The sequence below is a fragment of the Micropterus salmoides genome, unplaced genomic scaffold, assembly GCF_014851395.1.
Source record: "Micropterus salmoides isolate LMB-PRFRI ecotype aquatic unplaced genomic scaffold, ASM1485139v1 Ms_hic_scaffold_4, whole genome shotgun sequence".
In the NCBI taxonomy this organism is placed as follows: domain Eukaryota; kingdom Metazoa; phylum Chordata; class Actinopteri; order Centrarchiformes; family Centrarchidae; genus Micropterus; species Micropterus salmoides.
In genome coordinates, this window is record NW_024043372.1 from 30,652,084 (window position 1) to 30,670,795 (window position 18,712).

Sequence of the window (18,712 nt, forward strand, 5' to 3'; positions counted from 1 at the left end):
TTTATTTGAAACATTTGCTGTCACATGAAAATGTGAAAATTTGTTTCTAAATTTTGACACACGCTGTCAACACGCTGTCAACAAAGCTTGAAATTGTCTGTTGGTGGTTGTGTTTCACATTGAGATCAAAACATTAACAATTTTGCACCAAAGTTCAACAGCAACAAACCCATTAAAGAAGAACTGCACAACAGTGCAAGAAATAATGCATTTTGATCAAGAGGGAGATTTTGCCGTTGTCTTCTGTTCCTCCCTTCCTCTTGCGTCCACTAGTTTCCCACTCCAGTATGCCAGATTTTCTATGTTGCCTACCAGCTTACCTTGCCTGCTTGCTGCTGCCTGTTTTATCCTGCCACTTTTTTTGTTTGTTTAATTACATCCAAGACTATTTTCTCAAGCCTGCCTTAAGTCTTTAGTCTGATTCTAGGTCCACACCTTGCTTTCCAGGTGTGTTACAGCAATGCTTGTTTAACATTCTTGAAAATTTTGGTGGCAATTTAATCAGAATAATGACAAGTATCATCAAAACATGCATACTTGAGATAGGAACTACTGATTCATTGTAGGTGCAAAACTGTTCTGCAAAATCTATAAACCTGTGAAACGTTGCATGCTAGGGTGTAACTAATGGCAAACATTCCGGGAAATCTTAAGTTTAGAGTTGGCAAGTAGTCATACATTTTGTGCACATCCCTTTCCAGTCCTGCCTTTCCTTTCTCAATAACCATGCAATCATACTCTGTTGTGTTCCAGGAGACCAAAGGCGCCATGGGCACCAGGTCAATAAAGGTACTCAGCTTAAAACGATTACTAACAAAAGCATAAAGTACTATTTTGTTGATTGTTCTTTATATGCTGTGTTTATATGTCATTTGTTTTTGTTTCCACCCTATTACAAAACTCAAAAACATTTGTGAAAATAAACTACATATTCTTGTCTCTTTTTCCTCTACAGAAAAGAAGCACAATCTCTCTGAATGTAAGGGGAAAATTATAATGACATAAAATGCTAGAATCAAAAGGCATGACTTTTCCTAACAACAAAGAATTTATACATTAATGCTAATGTATCATGGCAACTTAATTGGTTAACCTGGATATAATGATCCAATACACATGAGACCATGGTCAAGATCACTGGTAGCTTCTTTCTCACAGTAGTGGTATTGTTACTGTTTCCACATTTTCTATAAACCTCATTGCTTCCAGATGCTTCTTCCGCTCTTCCCCGGTGTCCACAGGCATGTATTTATTTTCTTTTTGCTTTACTGGAGACAATAACCATGCTGGAAGTGATTTGTCCATCTGTGTTTTATTCCTTTCTGCGTTTGCCAGTATGACTACTTCTAATAGTTTCATTTTACATTGTGTTTACAGAACAGTGATCTCTCAGTGTTTTATGACATAAATCATTTGAGGACATTATTCATGACATTTGGTATAGAATTCAGCAGAGAGACAACAATAGACTGCCAGTCCCTTTCGGTCCTTTGTTAGTTTACTGTAATATGACATGACATTTTAGAATTGCCATATTTATCTGTCTGTCCATCCTTTTAGATGGTGGAGGTGTACAGTGTGACAGTGGACTGCACTGTGACGTCTCGTTTCGCCCACACCGTCATGACCACCAAGGCTCTGAACAAAGCAAACTCCTCCCAGGAAATCTTCTTTGAAGTGGAGCTGCCCAAGACCGCCTTCATCACCAACTTCAGCATGTCAGTCAAAATTCTGCACATTTGACATTGACCATTCACCATGTCTTTCTCTATATTTGACAAATGTCCTCATGCCTCACAGGGAAACTGAAGGTCAGGTGTATGTCGGGGAGGTGAAGGAGAAAGAGAAAGCCAGGAAAGAGTATGAGAAGGCTGTTTCCTCTGGACAGACTGCTGGACTGGTCAAGTAGGTTGGACTGAAACACGTTATGGTGTGAACACATGGTGGTGTGAACATCACATTAAAATAATACAGTACGTCATTGCAGGGCTTCTGGAAGAAAGATGGAGCAGTTTTCAGTGTCTGTCAACGTGGCAGCTGAAAGTAACGTGACTTTCATTCTGAACTACGAGGAGCTCCTTCAGAGGAATCTGGGCCGATATGAGATTCTAACCCGAGTTAAACCCAAACAACCTGTGCAGGAGTTTCAGGTTGAACACACTCTCCTCTTTTATTTTTCTAAATAATGACATCCTGGAAAGGAGAAGCTGAAAAACCACTCCATTTCTCCAGCGTTAGGAATGCAAGGTGTGAGGACTTTGTGTTAACATTTATGAAGCTTTAGGCTGATCTGCCTGATCTGCCTCTGTATGTTATGTCTGCATGTAATAATAATAATAATAATAATAATAATAAATTTATTCATAGAGTGCTTTCAAAAATCAAAGTGTTTTACAAAAACTATACAATCAAAATACAAACAGTACAATAAAATTTAAATTGAAACACTGAAAAGTAAATACCACTGTACAAAGACATCTAAGATAAACGTTTAGGACTCAATCGCAGCAGTGAATAATAAGTAGGTCTTAAGCTTTGATTTAAAAACCTCAATTGAACATGCCAGCCTAACATCTGCTGGAACACTGTTCCATAATGTGGGAGCATGAAACGAAAAGGCTCGCACACCAATTGTTTTTTTCCTAACCTTTGGTACAGTCAGAAGTCCTGTCCCGTGGCAGCGCAGCAACCGTGTAGGCACATAAGAATTTAAAAGATCAGACAGATGTAATGGTGCACGGCCATTCACTATTTTATACATTAACAACAAAACCTTAAAATCTGCTCTAACCTGAACAGGGGGCCAGCACAGGAGTTATATGCATGTATTTAAATGATCCAGTCAGAATACATGCAGCAGCATTCTGGACCATCTGCAGACCTCGCAAACCTTTCTTAGGCAACCCAGAGAACAGTACATTACAATAGTCCAGCCTAGATGTAACAAAGGCATGAATAAGGGCCTCAGCATCTTTAAGTGCCAATATTGATCTAATCTTTGCGATTCTTCAGAGATGAAAGAAGGCTACGTGTGTGTGTGTGTGTGTGTGTGTGTGTGTGTGTGTGTGTGGAGAGACAGATTGTGGCAGACATCTATGAGCCCCAGGGCATTGCTTTTGTTGAGGCCACTTCAACTTTCCTCACCAATGAACTGCTCTTCCTGGTGGAAAAAACCGTCACAGACACAAAGGTAAAGATTTCTATCCTTCTGTTTGTAGGCTTAGAAGAACTTTATGATAATCTGTTAAGTATACATGATGTGTCCAGTAATGTCAAGTGAAATGAATCTCTTTGTCTCTCAGGCACACATCTCTTTCTCACCAACACTGGAGCAACAGAGGAAATGTCCACGATGTAAAGGCACCATAATTAACGGATATTTCATCATCAAGTACGATGTGAAACGAGAAGAGCGCCTAGGGGACGTTCAGGTCAGCAGGAGCACTGCTTCCTTTTGCATTATCTCCTACTTTAAGTGCTGATCTTAGGTTTACTCCCCTAACCATTTGAAGTTGTGCATAGCTGTGCCTTTATGCTGCATCTTCATATTAGTCTGTTATTAGATTAATTAGTTTTTCTCTTCAGATTGTAAACGGATACTTTGTGCACTTTTTTGCTCCACCTGACCTGGCCAGAGTCCCAAAGAATGTGGTGTTTGTGATTGACAGGAGCGGATCAATGAGTGGAAGAAAGATTGCACAGGTAAAAGACGTTGTGGGTAGGTAAGAGCCACACTGTGTGCACCACGTTCTGTACATCTTCACATGTGAATTTGGGAACCTTTGCAGACACGTGAAGCATTGGAAGCCATTCTGAAAGACCTCCACGAGGAAGACCACTTTGCTCTCATCCTCTTTGATAATAACATTATCACCTGGAAGGATTCTCTTACCAAAGCAACAGAGGAAAATGTATCTGAGGCCATTGCCTACATCAGGAAGCTCAGAGACAATGGATGTAAGGGGACAACACGCGGTACCAACTTTTATGACAAATGTTTCTGTCCTTATTCAGAATATCCAAATATTTACATGTTACATTTTGTCAAACAAGAGTCAAGTGAGTCAGATGACTTTAATCTTTATGTCAAATGTCTTTTCTTCCAAAAAACTGCAAATGTAGATGTTGCAGATGAATAATAATATTATTAGATGGCTTTATTTGGCATGATGAGCTGGGTTTACTCTGTGAGTTCTCTATTTAAACAATAGGGAAAGTAAAGTTAGTGGTGAAAAGAAATGTCAAGATAGTATATGAACTAATGACTCATTGGTGACATGAGAGAAAATCACAAAAGTTAAGGGAGAGTTAGAAGAAGATTGATACCACTTTTCTACCAATTCAGTATGAAGCTACTGCCACAACTGGTTATCGTAGCTTAGCATAAGGATCTCTTGTCGTCATTGGAGGTTGCACTCTAGGAAGTCACTACTACTAATGCCCGGCAAAAAAGTGTATTTCCCAAAATTCTGACCTTGATTTTCTCCATGATAATGTTATCTCAAAAAATGTTCGTGTTCATCTGCTGATGTGTCATTGCCTTTCAGCCACCAATATCAATGATGCTGTACTGAGGGCAGTGAGCATGCTGGTGACAGAAAGAAAACATAAGAACCTTCCAGAAAGGAGTACAGATATGATTATTTTACTGACTGATGGGATGCCAAACAGTGGTGAGCTATGTTCATTTAGAAGATTCTAATATTTCATTCTCAAAGGTCAGAAGTCATGTAGATTAAATCCAACCGCTTAAAACTTGCAAGAAAAAGTGTTGTGTCGTAAAGTAATCAAAAGGTATTGTCCTTTGTGGTTTATTTCTGACACACCTGTTCGTTCTAAAAAGACCAGAGAGAAGATCCTTTTAGGACTGAAAGGTTGTGTATAAATAAAAACTTATTTTTTTCAAAGTTTCAAAATGTTGACAAGCTCTTGAAAAATCATAGAAGTAGCCAGGTAACTGTCTCATTGGAAATGAAGGTTTACATAATTCATGTATGCCTGTGTGTATGTGTGTTTGAAGGAGAATCTAACCCCCTGAGGATCCAGGAGAATGTGCATTCTGCTATTGGAGGAAATATGGCTCTGTATTGTCTTGGATTTGGGAATGATGTGGATTACTCCTTCCTGGATGTAATGTGCAAACAAAACAAGGGACTGGCCCGCAGAATTTTTGAGGGTTCAGATGCAACACTTCAACTTCAGGTAGAGTAAAAAAAAGTGATTTACAGCAAAGACAATGTCCATGCAAGTTTAGTGTATGATATTTGTTTGCAACCCCAAGGAGATATGGGATTTTTATGAAATGTGTCTTTGTTCCAGGGTTTCTATGAGGAGGTGTCCAGCCCTCTGCTCTTGGAGGTTGATCTGCGTTATCCTGATGACGCAGTGGACTTCTTGACCACAAGCCACTTCGGCCAGTTGTTTAATGGCTCAGAGATTGTGGTGTCTGGTCGGCTGAGGGACAATAACATAGATAACTTCTTGGTTGAAGTGTTTGCTCAGGGGGTGAGAAATGGACAGCTATATGTTAATTACGACATGAATGAACATGAACATTATTCATAATATATAATAATAATCATGGTAGTGAATAGACAATATACGCACATTTTCTAATATGAGGCTGTTCCCATGATTAAATCTTGAATGTTAAGAGTGATATTATGAATTAATTAATGTAAGTAGATTGTCAAAGTCTAGGTATTTTTACTTCAGCATCTGCATGTTGTTATTGTGACCTGTTAGCATGCTGATATTAGCAATTAGGTCAAAACACAGCTGTACCTAAGTACCACTAGCATGGCTCTAGACTCTTAGCTTGTCTTGTTACCAAATGATTACAATTAATTACCTGTCAGTCATAGCTGCTGTCTAATCTATTGTCTTTCTCTAGCCTGAAGAGGACTTCTGGGTGCAGGGAAAGGCCAGTGTGGTAGATTTGGATGTGATCTACCCAGAACAGGAGTACATCTTGGGTTTCTCAGAGCGTCTGTGGGCCTACCTCACCGTCCGACAGCTACTGGAGAACAGGTTCGTTCATCTGAATTCTGTCAGTCAGCTTCACCTGTACATGCTCCAAGATTTGAAGCAAGTTTACCCTCAAATAAGCAAAAAAATCATAATTGTATGGTGCAGACTTTTTTATTGCACATCAAGTGCACCACATGTCACTATTCAACAACCAACTAATCTCCTCTTTCTTTTAAGATATTTTTTGGGGCATTTTTCATTTTTGAGAGACAGGACAGTGAATAATGATAAGAAACAGGGAGAGAGATAGGGGGCTACACGCAGCAAAGGGCTGCAGGCTGGACTAGAGCCCAGGCCGCTGCACTAAGGACTCAGCCTTGTATGTGGGGCAGGCGCTCTACCAAGTGAGCTAACCATGCTCCAAATCTCCACTTGCTTTTGCTATGTCACAGTGACATTGGTACTCAGCAGGAGAAAAACGATACAACAGCCAAGGCCCTGGACATGTCCCCTGCGATATAGCTTTGTCACCCATGTTACCTCCATGGTGGTTGCCAAGCCTGAAAGTGAGGACGGACCATACAGCCTTCTCATCGCGGATAAACTGACTGAGGGTAAGGGGGATGTGTAATTATGATTTCATTTTTGTGGCTGGACCGTAGCAAGGCCAGCCTTAAAAAGGCAAAAGTCTGTACCTGACTGATCGATGAAGCTACACCATTAGTCTGTCCAGTGTTCCCCGTTGACCATTGCTCTTTCAAAAGGAATAGGCGGGAACAATCCTCAGTTAGATCCTCCTGCCATATGCTAGGTTTTGACCTAGTCCTGTTAATTATTAGAAATTATTATTATTTCAAATTTGTAACACTAATTATTATTATGAGAAACCTGTTGATCAGTGTGTGAAAGTAAAATGTGCCACAGACATCCAACTAACTTGGTGTTCTGTGTGTTGCCCAATGTCACAGACCAGCGACAGAAAGCAGAGAGACACAGCGGTACGACAGTCTCTTTTAAATTAATTAAATGGCATACTTAATGAATCTGGGGCTGAGAACTTTTCTGATGTTTGCTTTTATTATTTTTTTATATCAGGTTCTTCAGGCCATTCTTCCAGTAACAGTAGCCCATCAAGTGGTAAGCTTTCATACAGCAGTAGCTGTATGAACATTAGAGAATTTTATCATATTTATGCTTTCATTATTCCTGCCACAAATCTTGTTTTAAACGTTTTTATTGGTGCTTAGACTCATCAAACATAGGAATCAGGATTGTTGTTTTTTTTTTTTTCTAAAATAACATCATTAGTGGCCTGTGACCTGTGACATGACCTGTGACATTTTAATTATTCAGTTTTATTCAATTTTGTTTATTTTCTATCATTCGAATCAGAGTATGCTCTACACTGCTACACTGAGGAATGTAACCAAATTGTGTTGCTGTTGCTACAGATAATTACACGCTTGTTATATACTAGAGTTTGATTGTGATGCTCTCTGTCTGACATGATATTTTAATGATGCGTTCGCAGTGGATGGAGATCCTCATTTCATGATAGAGCTCCCTGACAGAGAAGACGCCCTGTGCTTTAACATCAACGACAAACCAGGAACCATTTTCAACCTGGTCAGAGACCCTAAATCAGGTCAGCCCTGAGTCTTACTCACTCACTTTTCCAAATATAGAGCACAAGTCTCCTTTTTTGTGAGAAATATGAGATGGGGCAACAAATGCAAACCTTTTATTTTTTTAGGTTTTGTAGTGAATGGCCAAATTACTGGCAAGAAGAAAGTCTTTCGGGATGGTAACATCCACACCTACTTTGGCCGTTTTGGTATCACCCACCAGAAGCTGGGGGTGAGGCTGGAGGTGAGCACTCAGGACATATCAGTCTTCCACGATGGCAAGCAGTTCAAGCTGCTTTGGTCTGATGCAGCCTCTATCAAAGAAACCAAGTGAGTAATGCGGCATTCAGACCTTTTGGTCTGAAAACACCATAACGCTGCTTTGCTAATATTATCCAAAGTTACTGGACAACAACATTCTGCCTACTGAAACGACAGAATGATTGAGTTATTTTGTCATTTTGGTCATGTCAGGGTAAAAATTATTTTAAAAATAATTTAATTTCTTGTGTTTATCACTTAATAGAGTCCATGTTAACACACATGAATGTTCTATTGTCATACCTTTAAAAAAATACCTTACAGTGTAGCAAAAATAAGCTCCATCTAAATACAAACTAACAGAAAACAGGAGCAGTTAAAACTACAAATCAAAAACCAAATGTACACTATGAAACCTGCACTGAGTTAAACTATACTTAAATCACATTGACAAATAAATCTTCACTTTACGCCACATGGCTCCTGTGAATCACAATGAAACATTATCACAATTTTGCCTCTCGCTGTCAACTATTGGTCACAACTCTTTCATTTCTCCTCCAGTATGGACATCAGGTTGACTAAGAACTGCAGCTTGACAGTAACACTGAGGCACTCTGTTAAATTCATGGTCATCAGACACTCAAAGGTTTGGAAGAGACGCCAGGAACAACAAGACTACCTGGGTTTCTACACCATGGACAGCCACCACTTGTCTGCTTTGGTTCATGGCCTGCTAGGTAGAGAACTGCAAGAAAGTTTCATATCATGATATATTGACTGTGTCGCTATTTTATGTTTGCTAATTCCTACTTTTGAATACAATCAAAAGATATGAAGTATGTAGTTTTCCTTCAGGTCAGTTCTACCATGGGGTTGAGTTTGAGGTGGCAGACCTGCGTCTAGGTGAGGTCCAGGAGAACTTAGATGCCACCATGTATGTGAAAGGACAGGAGCTCAATGTGACCAGGTGCACATGCCTCATGCCACATAAAGTTTAAACAGGAACACATAATGCCTATGAGGTGAAAGAGCATTTCTTTTTGCATAATACACACCTCTTCATTGTTGTGTTTGTCTCCACAGACACTGGCAGAAAGACTTCAGCTGGCATGTGAAGAATGGGGAAAACATCCCCTGCTGGTTTGTTAACAGGGATGGAACAGGCCTCATCGATGGAAGAGCCTCAGACTACATTGTGTCAGGGCTTTTTAAGACAATAGCTGATGTAAAGTAAAGTTGACCCTATGCTAAATGTGCTTCACAGCTGGTAATATACAAACTTCGAACTACTTTAACATATATCACTAACATAACAGGGTGTCTGGAGATTTGTGCATTAACTATTTTACACAAGAACTATATATTTTCTGTCCGATACAATAAAATACATCACCACCTGTCTCATATTCATGTTTTGCACTTCATAAAACATCCATATTGTGCAGGGTCTGCTTCTCTGTGAGTGTGATTGCATTTTTATATATGTTTTAACTTGTCATAGCAGGAAAAGCATAGATGTAAATAACACTAATGATACTTTGAGGTAACCTCGGTGCGTGCATGCCCCCTGCAACAACAACACCAATGTGTTTTGCCTCATGCTGTGCACTTGCCTGTGCTTTGCTGTCTGCATCTTAATTCACAAAACTACTGCTGTTCACTATAATCAAGAAGAAAGGGTGTCATATATGGACTGTGTGACTGTACTTACCTGTACTTCCTAACTAGTCATAATGCAAACCTTGCATCACCAGAGAGAAATAATCAATAAACACCTTTATGTGGATTGAAATTCGCACACTGACAAATAATTAAGACTCAAAACAAAAAATAAAGCAGCCATTTAAATGTAGCCACGTAATAAAATCTATACTTAGAATTTAAATTTGAAGTTTACATTATATAAAGTTTTTTGATTCGGTGTGTGAGTGTGTCACTACGATAAATACACAAGCTTGTGTTTGATTGACATAGATTTTTGAAAGGGTAAAATAATCAATTCAGTATAATATATAATGATAATTATGGCCACCGGGGGCGGCAGTGAGCTCATCACGGCTTGTTGAAAGAAGATGACGCACTCGAAAAACAACAACGATTTGAAGTCACACAAAGGTGAGGTTTGTGCTTTACATAAAAGTATGTTGAAACTGTATGTTTCACTCTTTCGAACGAAGAAACTACAAGAATACTAACCGAAGAGTTTGACCTCAGGTAAAAGCCGCTATCTTTACTTAAAACTATCGCGAATTTACGTCATCTACCAAGTTACGTTAATCCCGCATAAACTAGCTGCACAACACCATAGGACCGAATTCAAAAATAAGATAGCCATACTACATGAATTCACTGTAGTTGAGGTAATATTATAATGACCTCACATTTCTTGATAGGTTATCGCCCAGTGAACTCCACAACTTCTCACCTGAAGAGAGAAGACCAGAGACAGGTGACATGAAACTGACACAGTACAGATATAACAACGGGGTTATTAGGTCGAATAGACGTGCGGACAGAGGGATGTCATTTTATTCTCAAGGTGTGTTCAACAGGAGCTCACTAACCTGCACAGTAACCATAACGTTATAATATAGTAGTCCACACTACATAGTATATTCATAGGTGTCATTTACACTGGAGAAATGTCCCAACCACTTTTTGAAATGGCTGATTTTGTCCCCACCATTTTTTAAAGCATAATTTGTTAAACCTTGTGAAATATAGCTTGCAGTTAAATAACAAATATACAACATATAACAAAAATACCGTTAGAGACGTTTATTTGCACATTAAGAAAACTTGCAGTGCAATTAAAATATAGAAACAAATGTGCATTATCCAGCTAAAAAAACAAACAAGGTACTGAACTGAAACTGTCAGTTCTTTTAAATCAAGACTGAAGACTATTCTTTTTACCACTGCCTTTAACTAGTAGACTGTTAACTTACACTGCACTGTAACTTTTACTGTTAACACTATTTAAAAAGCTTAGAGAGCTCTTTTGATTCTACCATCTCACAAGGCTGATCCTCAGGTAATAGGGCCAAGTAGAATTACAAGGATTAGAGTCCCTACTTTCTAACTTGTTAACAGGGCCCGCTGTCAACTGCTTTTACCAGAGTTTGTAGCGTGGACAATCTGGATTTACAGTAACGACTGTATCTAAGGAAGGGTTAGAGTCCACTTAGGGTTAGAGTCCCTAAGTAACTAAAGGGGGATAGAGTGGGAGATGGGGAATCAAAGGAGTAAAATAAGCAAAGCCTGTTTTTATTTTCTATTTAACTTTTAAACTTCTTATATTTCCCTGTTGCTTTTATGTTTTATGTAAAGCACTTTGAATTACCTTGTTGTTGAAAAAAAACTTGCCTTAATTATAAATCAAGCAGCACCAATCAGTAACTTTAATAACTTCTTGACACAGTTTCTTTTTGCCTGATCTGAAAGCAACACAGAATGCCAGAGAGCTGCACTGACTGCAATGTCACATGCTACCTGAATTTGGTGTTTCCTTTTACATTAATAAAAACATTTCCACTATAAATTTGTGCAGAAACTTTCACCAGAATGCAGGAAATGAAGTGTTTAATGATCAAAATTTCCTGGTGGAGGTCCCCCCAGATCCCCCGTCGCGTATCTTGATGTCTCGCAAGCTAAGTGTCTCTTCACACCCTTCATCTGAGTCCCTATGTCCCCACCACTTTACAACACCCTTGAATATATTATTCTGTACAGTACTGTATTACTATAGAAATGTAATCATTATTTATGAAACCTTAATACAGTGGCAATATCATGGTCATTAATGTTCCATGTATGTGTGGGCTTTTTACAAACTGTGGTTGATGCATCTTTTTCACTGCAGACATTTCAACATGGGAAAACCACAGGTGTTATTAATAATATTATAATGCTGTTGTTAACTTCACTTAAGGATGCACCTTTAAGTATGTGAGAAAGCCTCTACTTCAGTGCTTTTCCTTTTGCGCTATCAGGACGTTTGTGGTGTATTGACTGGTGTCATAAATCTTTATCTTTATTATATGTGTGTGTGAGGGAGAGAGAGATTAATATCTCAGAAAACACATTTTTCTGTCTCTTTTCTGTCCTTTACACCTCTCATTTGGGTACATGAGTTTTTGCATATATGGTTTGTTATGTGCTGTACTATGCAGTGAGTCTAAAATGTATTGTGTGTGTGTGTGTGTGTGTGTGTGTCTGTGTGTGTGTGTGTAAGAACTCCTTGTACTGTAACAACTCACCAGCTCTTATTACATGGCTGTGGTGTGTGTACTAATAGATCCAGGGCAAGTGTGTTGACCCCAGTCATGTCGGAAGTTCAGGAGTTCGGAGGGATTTTCTCTAGTGTGTGTGACTGTGTGTGTGTCTGTCTCTGTGTATGTGTGTGTTTGTGTAAGCTTTGCTGATTAACACCAGATGCGTGGGGCTCAGGGTGTCGGCAATAGCTTGAGAGGGCCCCACTGTACTCCATTCGGCCCTGGTTGCAGAAAACGCTCAAGCGAGTTCTTCACACATGCCTGACATTAATATCTTTGCTGTTCATCCCCTCGATCCCCACAAGGTTAGAAACATCAGGTCAGACTGAGCTCAAGGAAATTTTAATAAGGAGGTTGTGCATCAAAGGCGGAGAGTCAGCGTAGATCTCATGCTGCTCCACCAGAGGGCGGGAGAGAGCTGTTAAACATCTGTAGTGTTTCTAAACTCAAGGTACTCAGGTCAGGTTTGACTACTGTGGGTTAATATTTTTTCCAAGGATGTCTGTAGTTTCTTTATTTCATATAAAACACAGAAACAGATTTTGTATTGTATTACTGTTTTAAAGTTAAATTTTAAAGAGAAATTGTTTATCTAGAAAGTTCTATTACTAATATTAACTACTGCAATCTGTTGCGTAAGTGACTGAATTAAAATAGTTTTTATTCATGCAGCTACATATCACTTATATATTATTATTATTATTATTTATATAATATTAATTAATCATTTATATATGTATTGTTTAGTATATAAAATGTCACTTGTTCCCAGAGCCTAAAGTGACATGTAAAAATTATTTTGTACTTAAACTAAAGACGTTCAATTTACAATCATGCAAAAGAGAGAAAAGAAGCAAATCCTTCAAGTCTGAGACGCTAGAATTTTTCCTTTATATATAACTTGAACGATTGCTTGATTATTAAAATTGTTGATGATTAATTAACTGTTGATTGACTTATTGCGTAACAGATTAATAGTTTCAGCTGTACTTATGATTATTGCAGTAGATGAAAATTAAAGTAGTTGTAAAATCACTCTAAAATGAAGGCCATTACATTACATAACAGTGATGCCTTTCTCACTATAGGGTACACTATAGAGCAAAGTAAATCTCAAAATTAATATTGCACTTTCAAACAACTGTCCCTATGAACTTTTTTCTTGTTGCGTGCAAAACTTGAAAATGCAAAAATGCAGCTGTGCAGTGAGACATTTGTGTGATTGCTACAAGTTTGTCACAAGTTTGTCAAAGTCTATGTCATTTCCATTTCAGCTGCACTTTCTTGAACCCTTTCCTTTGTCCTTACCTCCCAGGTCTCCCCCTCCCCTTCCCCCCGCCTGTCTCTCTACCTTTTGTCCCTGTGTGAATATTTCACATTGCTGCTGCCGCTGGTGCGTGATGCGGGGGACTGAGCGCTCATTGTGCGTACGCAGTGTGGGTGCTGCGGTATGTGGCTCCCGGCGTGTGGTGTGTCGTGACAGGCGTGTGGCCGCTGACGCCAGCCGGCCGCCTGCCTGTCTGTCTGTCTGTCTGTCTGTATCGTTACACCTGACCGGCGTTGACATCGCCATACCCACATACACACAATCACGTATACATTGTACCACTAGACATGGTGCCTAAAAGTCAAATTAGGGGTCATCGACTCCTTGCAGCTGTAGGATGCCCAGTCGTCCTTCCAGTACAGGAGGTTTACATGGGGCTTTGTCGCCTTTGATGTTCCGCTGACTTTGTGAGTTAATGGGTGTCACCAGAATTTAATCAAAAAGTATTTTGCAAGTAATCTGACTAAAGAAAATGTAACCTGCATGGTTTAAATGCAATTTAAGTACAGCTGTTGCATATCTGCTGCAGTTATTCATAATAATAATTAGGCAGATTTCTGCTATTGCTTTTTCAGCACATGCACTCATATTTCATGTTGAAGATGTACCACTGTGCCGTGTAGATCTAGGCGATGTTGCAGCGCACCGTGGTGTAATCCTTAGTATTTAGTATGTTCTCTCAGGCTGCCGAGGTGAAAAGTTGAACCTGGTGTTGACCTTCTCTTGAGAGAGGGCTTAGCTCTGAAGTCAGGCGCAGGCCAAACGCACAGGGAGGATATTCTCAAGTTCCTCTTTCCCTCCCTCACGTGCCCGGCTCCTCTGCACGGCCACCCTCCCCTCCCACACGGAAACAATTAACATCTGTGATAAGAAGTTGTACATATTTCCATCATTTTATCTTGTCGGTTTTGTTTGTTTGTTTTTCCATCATGGCTTAAGTCTTGTGTCCTCTTGTCATGGCGCTGATAATCACAATTACATCTCATCTAGGTGCAAGGAGTTGGAGAGCGAAAGATGGAGAAAGAGACTGAGAGGGGCCTTATGTTTAGCACTGCAGGGAATTGGATTCCAGATGAAGAGATAATGAAGAAAACAAGCAAACAATTGTGCAAAAATAGACAAAGTGGGGGGGTAGAGCAAGAGCAGACTGACGACACGAATGAATGATGTTTGGGGCACCTAGACAAGTTTTCATTTGTACTTCACGAAACCAGTTGAAGACTGGCTTTTACTCTGCATAAAAAAGGTGGATATCTTTGATTATCATAAACCCTCACAACCACAACAAATACTGTGTTGTAACTTAACCTAAAAAGGTGGGTAATCTCAGTCCCTATTTAAAATGAAAGTGAACTTGTTTCAGATGTGTGTTTGTGAAAATTATCTAAAAATGTATGGGATCATGAACATACAGAAAGAGGCATCTGAACATTGTGTGTATGTGTGTGCATGTGTGTGTGTGTGGGGGGGGGGGGGCTTTATTTCGCATCTTTTGTTGTTTCTATGTCGCATTCGTCCCTGTAAAGGACAGAGAGCTCTAACTTTTGGGTAAGATTTACGTGTCTTATTATGTGTCGTATCATATGCCTCAGACTTGCTGATCCACACTCTGTTTTGTTAAAGCAACATGACCCAGAATTCAAAAGTAAGTCTGACATTCTTCCAGTCCAGCGGAGCTGGAGAATACATGGCCTAAAGATATGACTCCGACAGTAGATGTTGAGTCGTGCTGAACTTCGTTCTCCATCTGTTTTAGTTTTGGAGTGGTTGTGATAACCTCAGCCTGACCCCTGATTGGACTAATCTCACCCTCATCTTTTCTCGCTGGTCAGCTGACAGAACACTTCTCTGCAATTGGTGGGTGCACTATTGAGGAAGAGGAATTTGTTTAGCATTGTGTTGAGTAACAGTTAGCCAGTGAGAAGTTTAGTCTACTGTTTAAACCATAGCAAAGTTTCAAAACAGAAACTGAAGAAATGTTTAGGGTGAGAATTTAAAGAGCCAAACTTGTTGGCGTTCCCAGGCAGTAGTCATGAAATGCTGTTACCCTGCGGTGTGTGCACAAGCACAACTGGATGCCGGTAAATATAAACTCATGTTATAAGTTACATTACACTATTACAGTAATAGTTGTAACATCTGTAAATAAGTCAAACATGTTCTTTGTGTTCAGTCTTAAAGAGTTTGCCGTCCAGTGTAGTAGCTGGTCCAAGCGGTCTGTTTGGAGGGCTTTAGTCCAGCCAGATTAGATCAGAGGAACTCTCTGTTTGTTTGTTTTGATTTGGGAGGGGCAAGGCTCCTGAGGGATAGCCCCGCTCTCCCTATCTGTCAACTACCACTCTGCTGTCCCTCCCCAGGATTCACCCTCAGGGCACAGTTGACTGGAGCCCCCCTGACCTCTCTGTCACCCCTTCCTAACCCACGTTAGCCAAGGCATCCTGGGAACAAAGAAGAAATCGAAGGAAGACTCTGCTGTGTCTTAATGTCCTCTGAACCAAATCACAACCAGACCCGTTCACCCGGGGGTGTAGGCAGTGCCACCCAGGCCGGCAGCCCCTCTAGCCCTGGTCAGCCATAGAAGAGGTTCATTCCAGCCTTTGACCTCTCTTTCATCTGTTTGTGGGTCTGAGGTGTTCTCTCACACCCAGTAGTGAGAGGAGAGGAGAGGGTGACTGAAAGCTGCTGCAGCTGCAGTCCAGTTCTTGTGTGTGTACTGTGAGAATATAGCATCTGAATATGCGTGAATATCCGAGTCCAAATTTGATTCAAATTATTTTTTTGTTATTGTGAATCTGTCATTTGCTTAAATGTAGATCCAAACTTAGCCAGTAGAATTAGCCAAATTTGCCATCCGTTTCGCATGATTTTCTGCTACTGGTTGTTCTCTGTTGTGTAGCCTTCTGGGTCTCATGACTGGAATACTCGTCTCTCTTTCCACTTATTCTAGTGTCTTGCAAGGCAAGGGCAAACACCTTCACATGTACACACACACAAGACACACATCACCCTCCTCTGCCGCCCCCACACACACACACCTCTGCTGACCTCTTCTTCATCTCCCATAAGGCCTTGGGGTGAGGCAGCCTGGCACCAGACAGTTATTTAAACCCTCAGGCAGCTTCACAACAGGTCAGAGACAGAACGGAGAGAGAGAGGGGGAGAGAGAGAGAGGGAGAAAGAGAGACACATGTATTCACAGCTCATTATTTGCTGATTAACTGGTGTCGTAACTTAAGATGAGGGATGAGGACTTTTTCTTTTTGAATAGAAAGAACTTAGACTTTGTGAAGTTTTGCTAATGACATTCAGTGATTGTTGGCCATTTGCTGTATTTGCATCAAAATACCAAATAAAATTTAAAGTCTAAGAAACTAATTAGCTTCTTTTACTTTAATTACTGTCTTTGTAGATTCCCTCTCAGTCTTTAAACCCATCCCTTTAAAACAGAAAAATATGTTATTCAGCCATAAATTAATTTTGTGTTTTTATTATGTTTCATTTAATTGTAATCCCATGAAACAGGAAATAAAAGCACGGGGATGCTGTGATTGGATTAAAAGTAGCCTTCGTAAACATTGTGACCCATGTCTTTGACACACCTCCTTTCTCCTCTTGAAGAAAGTCTCTTCATAACAAGAACGGCGAGAGATGAAGGTCTCCTTTTAAAAGAGGACACGGGATGGGGAGGCAGACTTTGGAGTCTTTGTTAAGCATGCGGGTCTGTGTTTTGTCTCGGTTTTGTTCTTCTAAATCCTCCTTGGTTTGTGTTTGTCTCTGAGCTCTGCTTTGAGCGATTAGGGATGAGGGTTTGAACGGCTCGGTAAAATGAAGACATAATTTCAGCACTTTATTGTAGCTTTGAATTGTGTTTCTTTTTATCAATAAATTACACTGCTTTGAATATTAGTTATATTGAAGGTTTGTTCTTTAAAGAGAAATAGCCCAGAGCGTATGCAGAATTTTACTGTTGCATTAGACTCGGGGCTGGTTTGCTCTTTATGAGATGAGAGTATATTGTATTGGACAAGTGATGTCAGTAAACCACGCCACCAGAGATGAGCCATATCACAAGAGGCATCGCTCGAAATCTGAGTTGTGCCATTAGACAGAGAGAAAGGCAGTATCTTGAGAGAGAGAGAAAAAGGAGAGAGACACAGAATGGATTGTTCCATGGACGGACCTTTTAGCCTTATCTTCCTGAGCTACTCTTACAGAAAACCAAGGAGAGAAGGGAAAAGAATGCCTTGCTCTTTCTCTCCCTCCCATTTCCCATTCTCTCATTTCTCCTGTCTGCCTCTCCCTTCCTTCTTCATTTCTTCTTCTTCTTTTGTCCACCAGTCTATACCCGGCGCTTCTTAAAAATCCTCTTAACCCTTGCACTGTTCCATTGTCCCCTTTCCTCAATATCTTACCTTGATGTTTTAATATCTTGTTTCTTTCCTCACCCACTACTATCTTATCCGTCTTCAGCTCTTTGGAGCGCTGTTAGAGCTCATTGCTCCTACAGATTGCTAAAAGGTAGATTTGTAAGCCGCCGCTGAGTCTCAGCAGCAGTTGGCTGTTAGCGTTACCCTCTGTAAAATAGATCCCTCTCTCCATCTCAGGCTCACACCATATGCATGACAGCTTTTCAGGAGGGGTGCCATACAGAAGTGGGCCCAGTTGCCTTTCCAAGAACATCTTATTTGCATTTGTTTACATGTGCCACTCTCTGCACATTTGGATTTGCTGCATGTCATGATGTTTTGGTGCACCCCTTGCCCAGATCCTGATACACACAGACACACACACACACACGCAACAGTATTTGGTTGTGATGACACTATGAGTCGTCCTCTCCTCCCTCTCTGACAGAATGAAACGGATGGATAATTAGATATCAAAGGAAGGCAGTCAGGGTGTGGCGAGGCGCGCGGGCCCCTACGATGGTAAAGCACTTATTAATGAGATAGGCCTTATCTGCTCTCCTCCCAGGAATTCTGCCTTTGATCGGCCCCGACTCCGGACTTAATACATTTTTGATTGATAGGCCGAGATGACAGAGAGAGGCGGCTTGGTGGTGGGGGTGGCGGTGGGTATGTGCGCATGTGAAGGGAGGGGCAACCCTCGGATGCAACTGTAACGATGCCCTTCACATGATTAAAGAACTTATGACAATAGTGTTTCACCTTATAGGATGGGATGCATAGGCTGACTGGGGATGAGATGACACACGTATGTTTGCATAGTAAATAAATCCCCGTCACACAGAC

At 40.3% G+C, this 18,712-nt stretch overlaps 1 protein-coding gene and 1 long non-coding RNA gene across 2 annotated transcripts; both read left to right on the forward strand.

The window, feature by feature from the left end:
* Positions 1 to 965: 965 nt before the first annotated feature.
* On the forward strand, positions 966 to 9,420 carry LOC119886955 (inter-alpha-trypsin inhibitor heavy chain H3-like). Its single transcript, XM_038697967.1, is given in 20 exon segments — positions 966 to 1,718; positions 1,801 to 1,905; positions 1,988 to 2,150; positions 3,080 to 3,190; positions 3,303 to 3,431; positions 3,586 to 3,702; positions 3,789 to 3,957; positions 4,548 to 4,673; positions 5,021 to 5,202; positions 5,320 to 5,505; positions 5,894 to 6,030; positions 6,423 to 6,480; positions 6,482 to 6,584; positions 6,939 to 6,968; positions 7,066 to 7,107; positions 7,502 to 7,615; positions 7,724 to 7,925; positions 8,421 to 8,596; positions 8,715 to 8,826; positions 8,943 to 9,420. Coding segments are annotated over 20 exon segments (2,571 nt in total). The 5' UTR covers positions 966 to 1,560; the 3' UTR covers positions 9,094 to 9,420.
* Positions 9,421 to 9,948: 528 nt separating this feature from the next.
* LOC119886363 lies at positions 9,949 to 16,827 on the forward strand. Its single transcript, XR_005441476.1, has 4 exons — positions 9,949 to 10,073; positions 10,253 to 10,308; positions 15,217 to 15,317; positions 15,818 to 16,827. It is a non-coding gene; the product is annotated as an uncharacterized LOC119886363 (long non-coding RNA).
* The last annotated feature ends 1,885 nt before the right edge of the window (positions 16,828 to 18,712 follow it).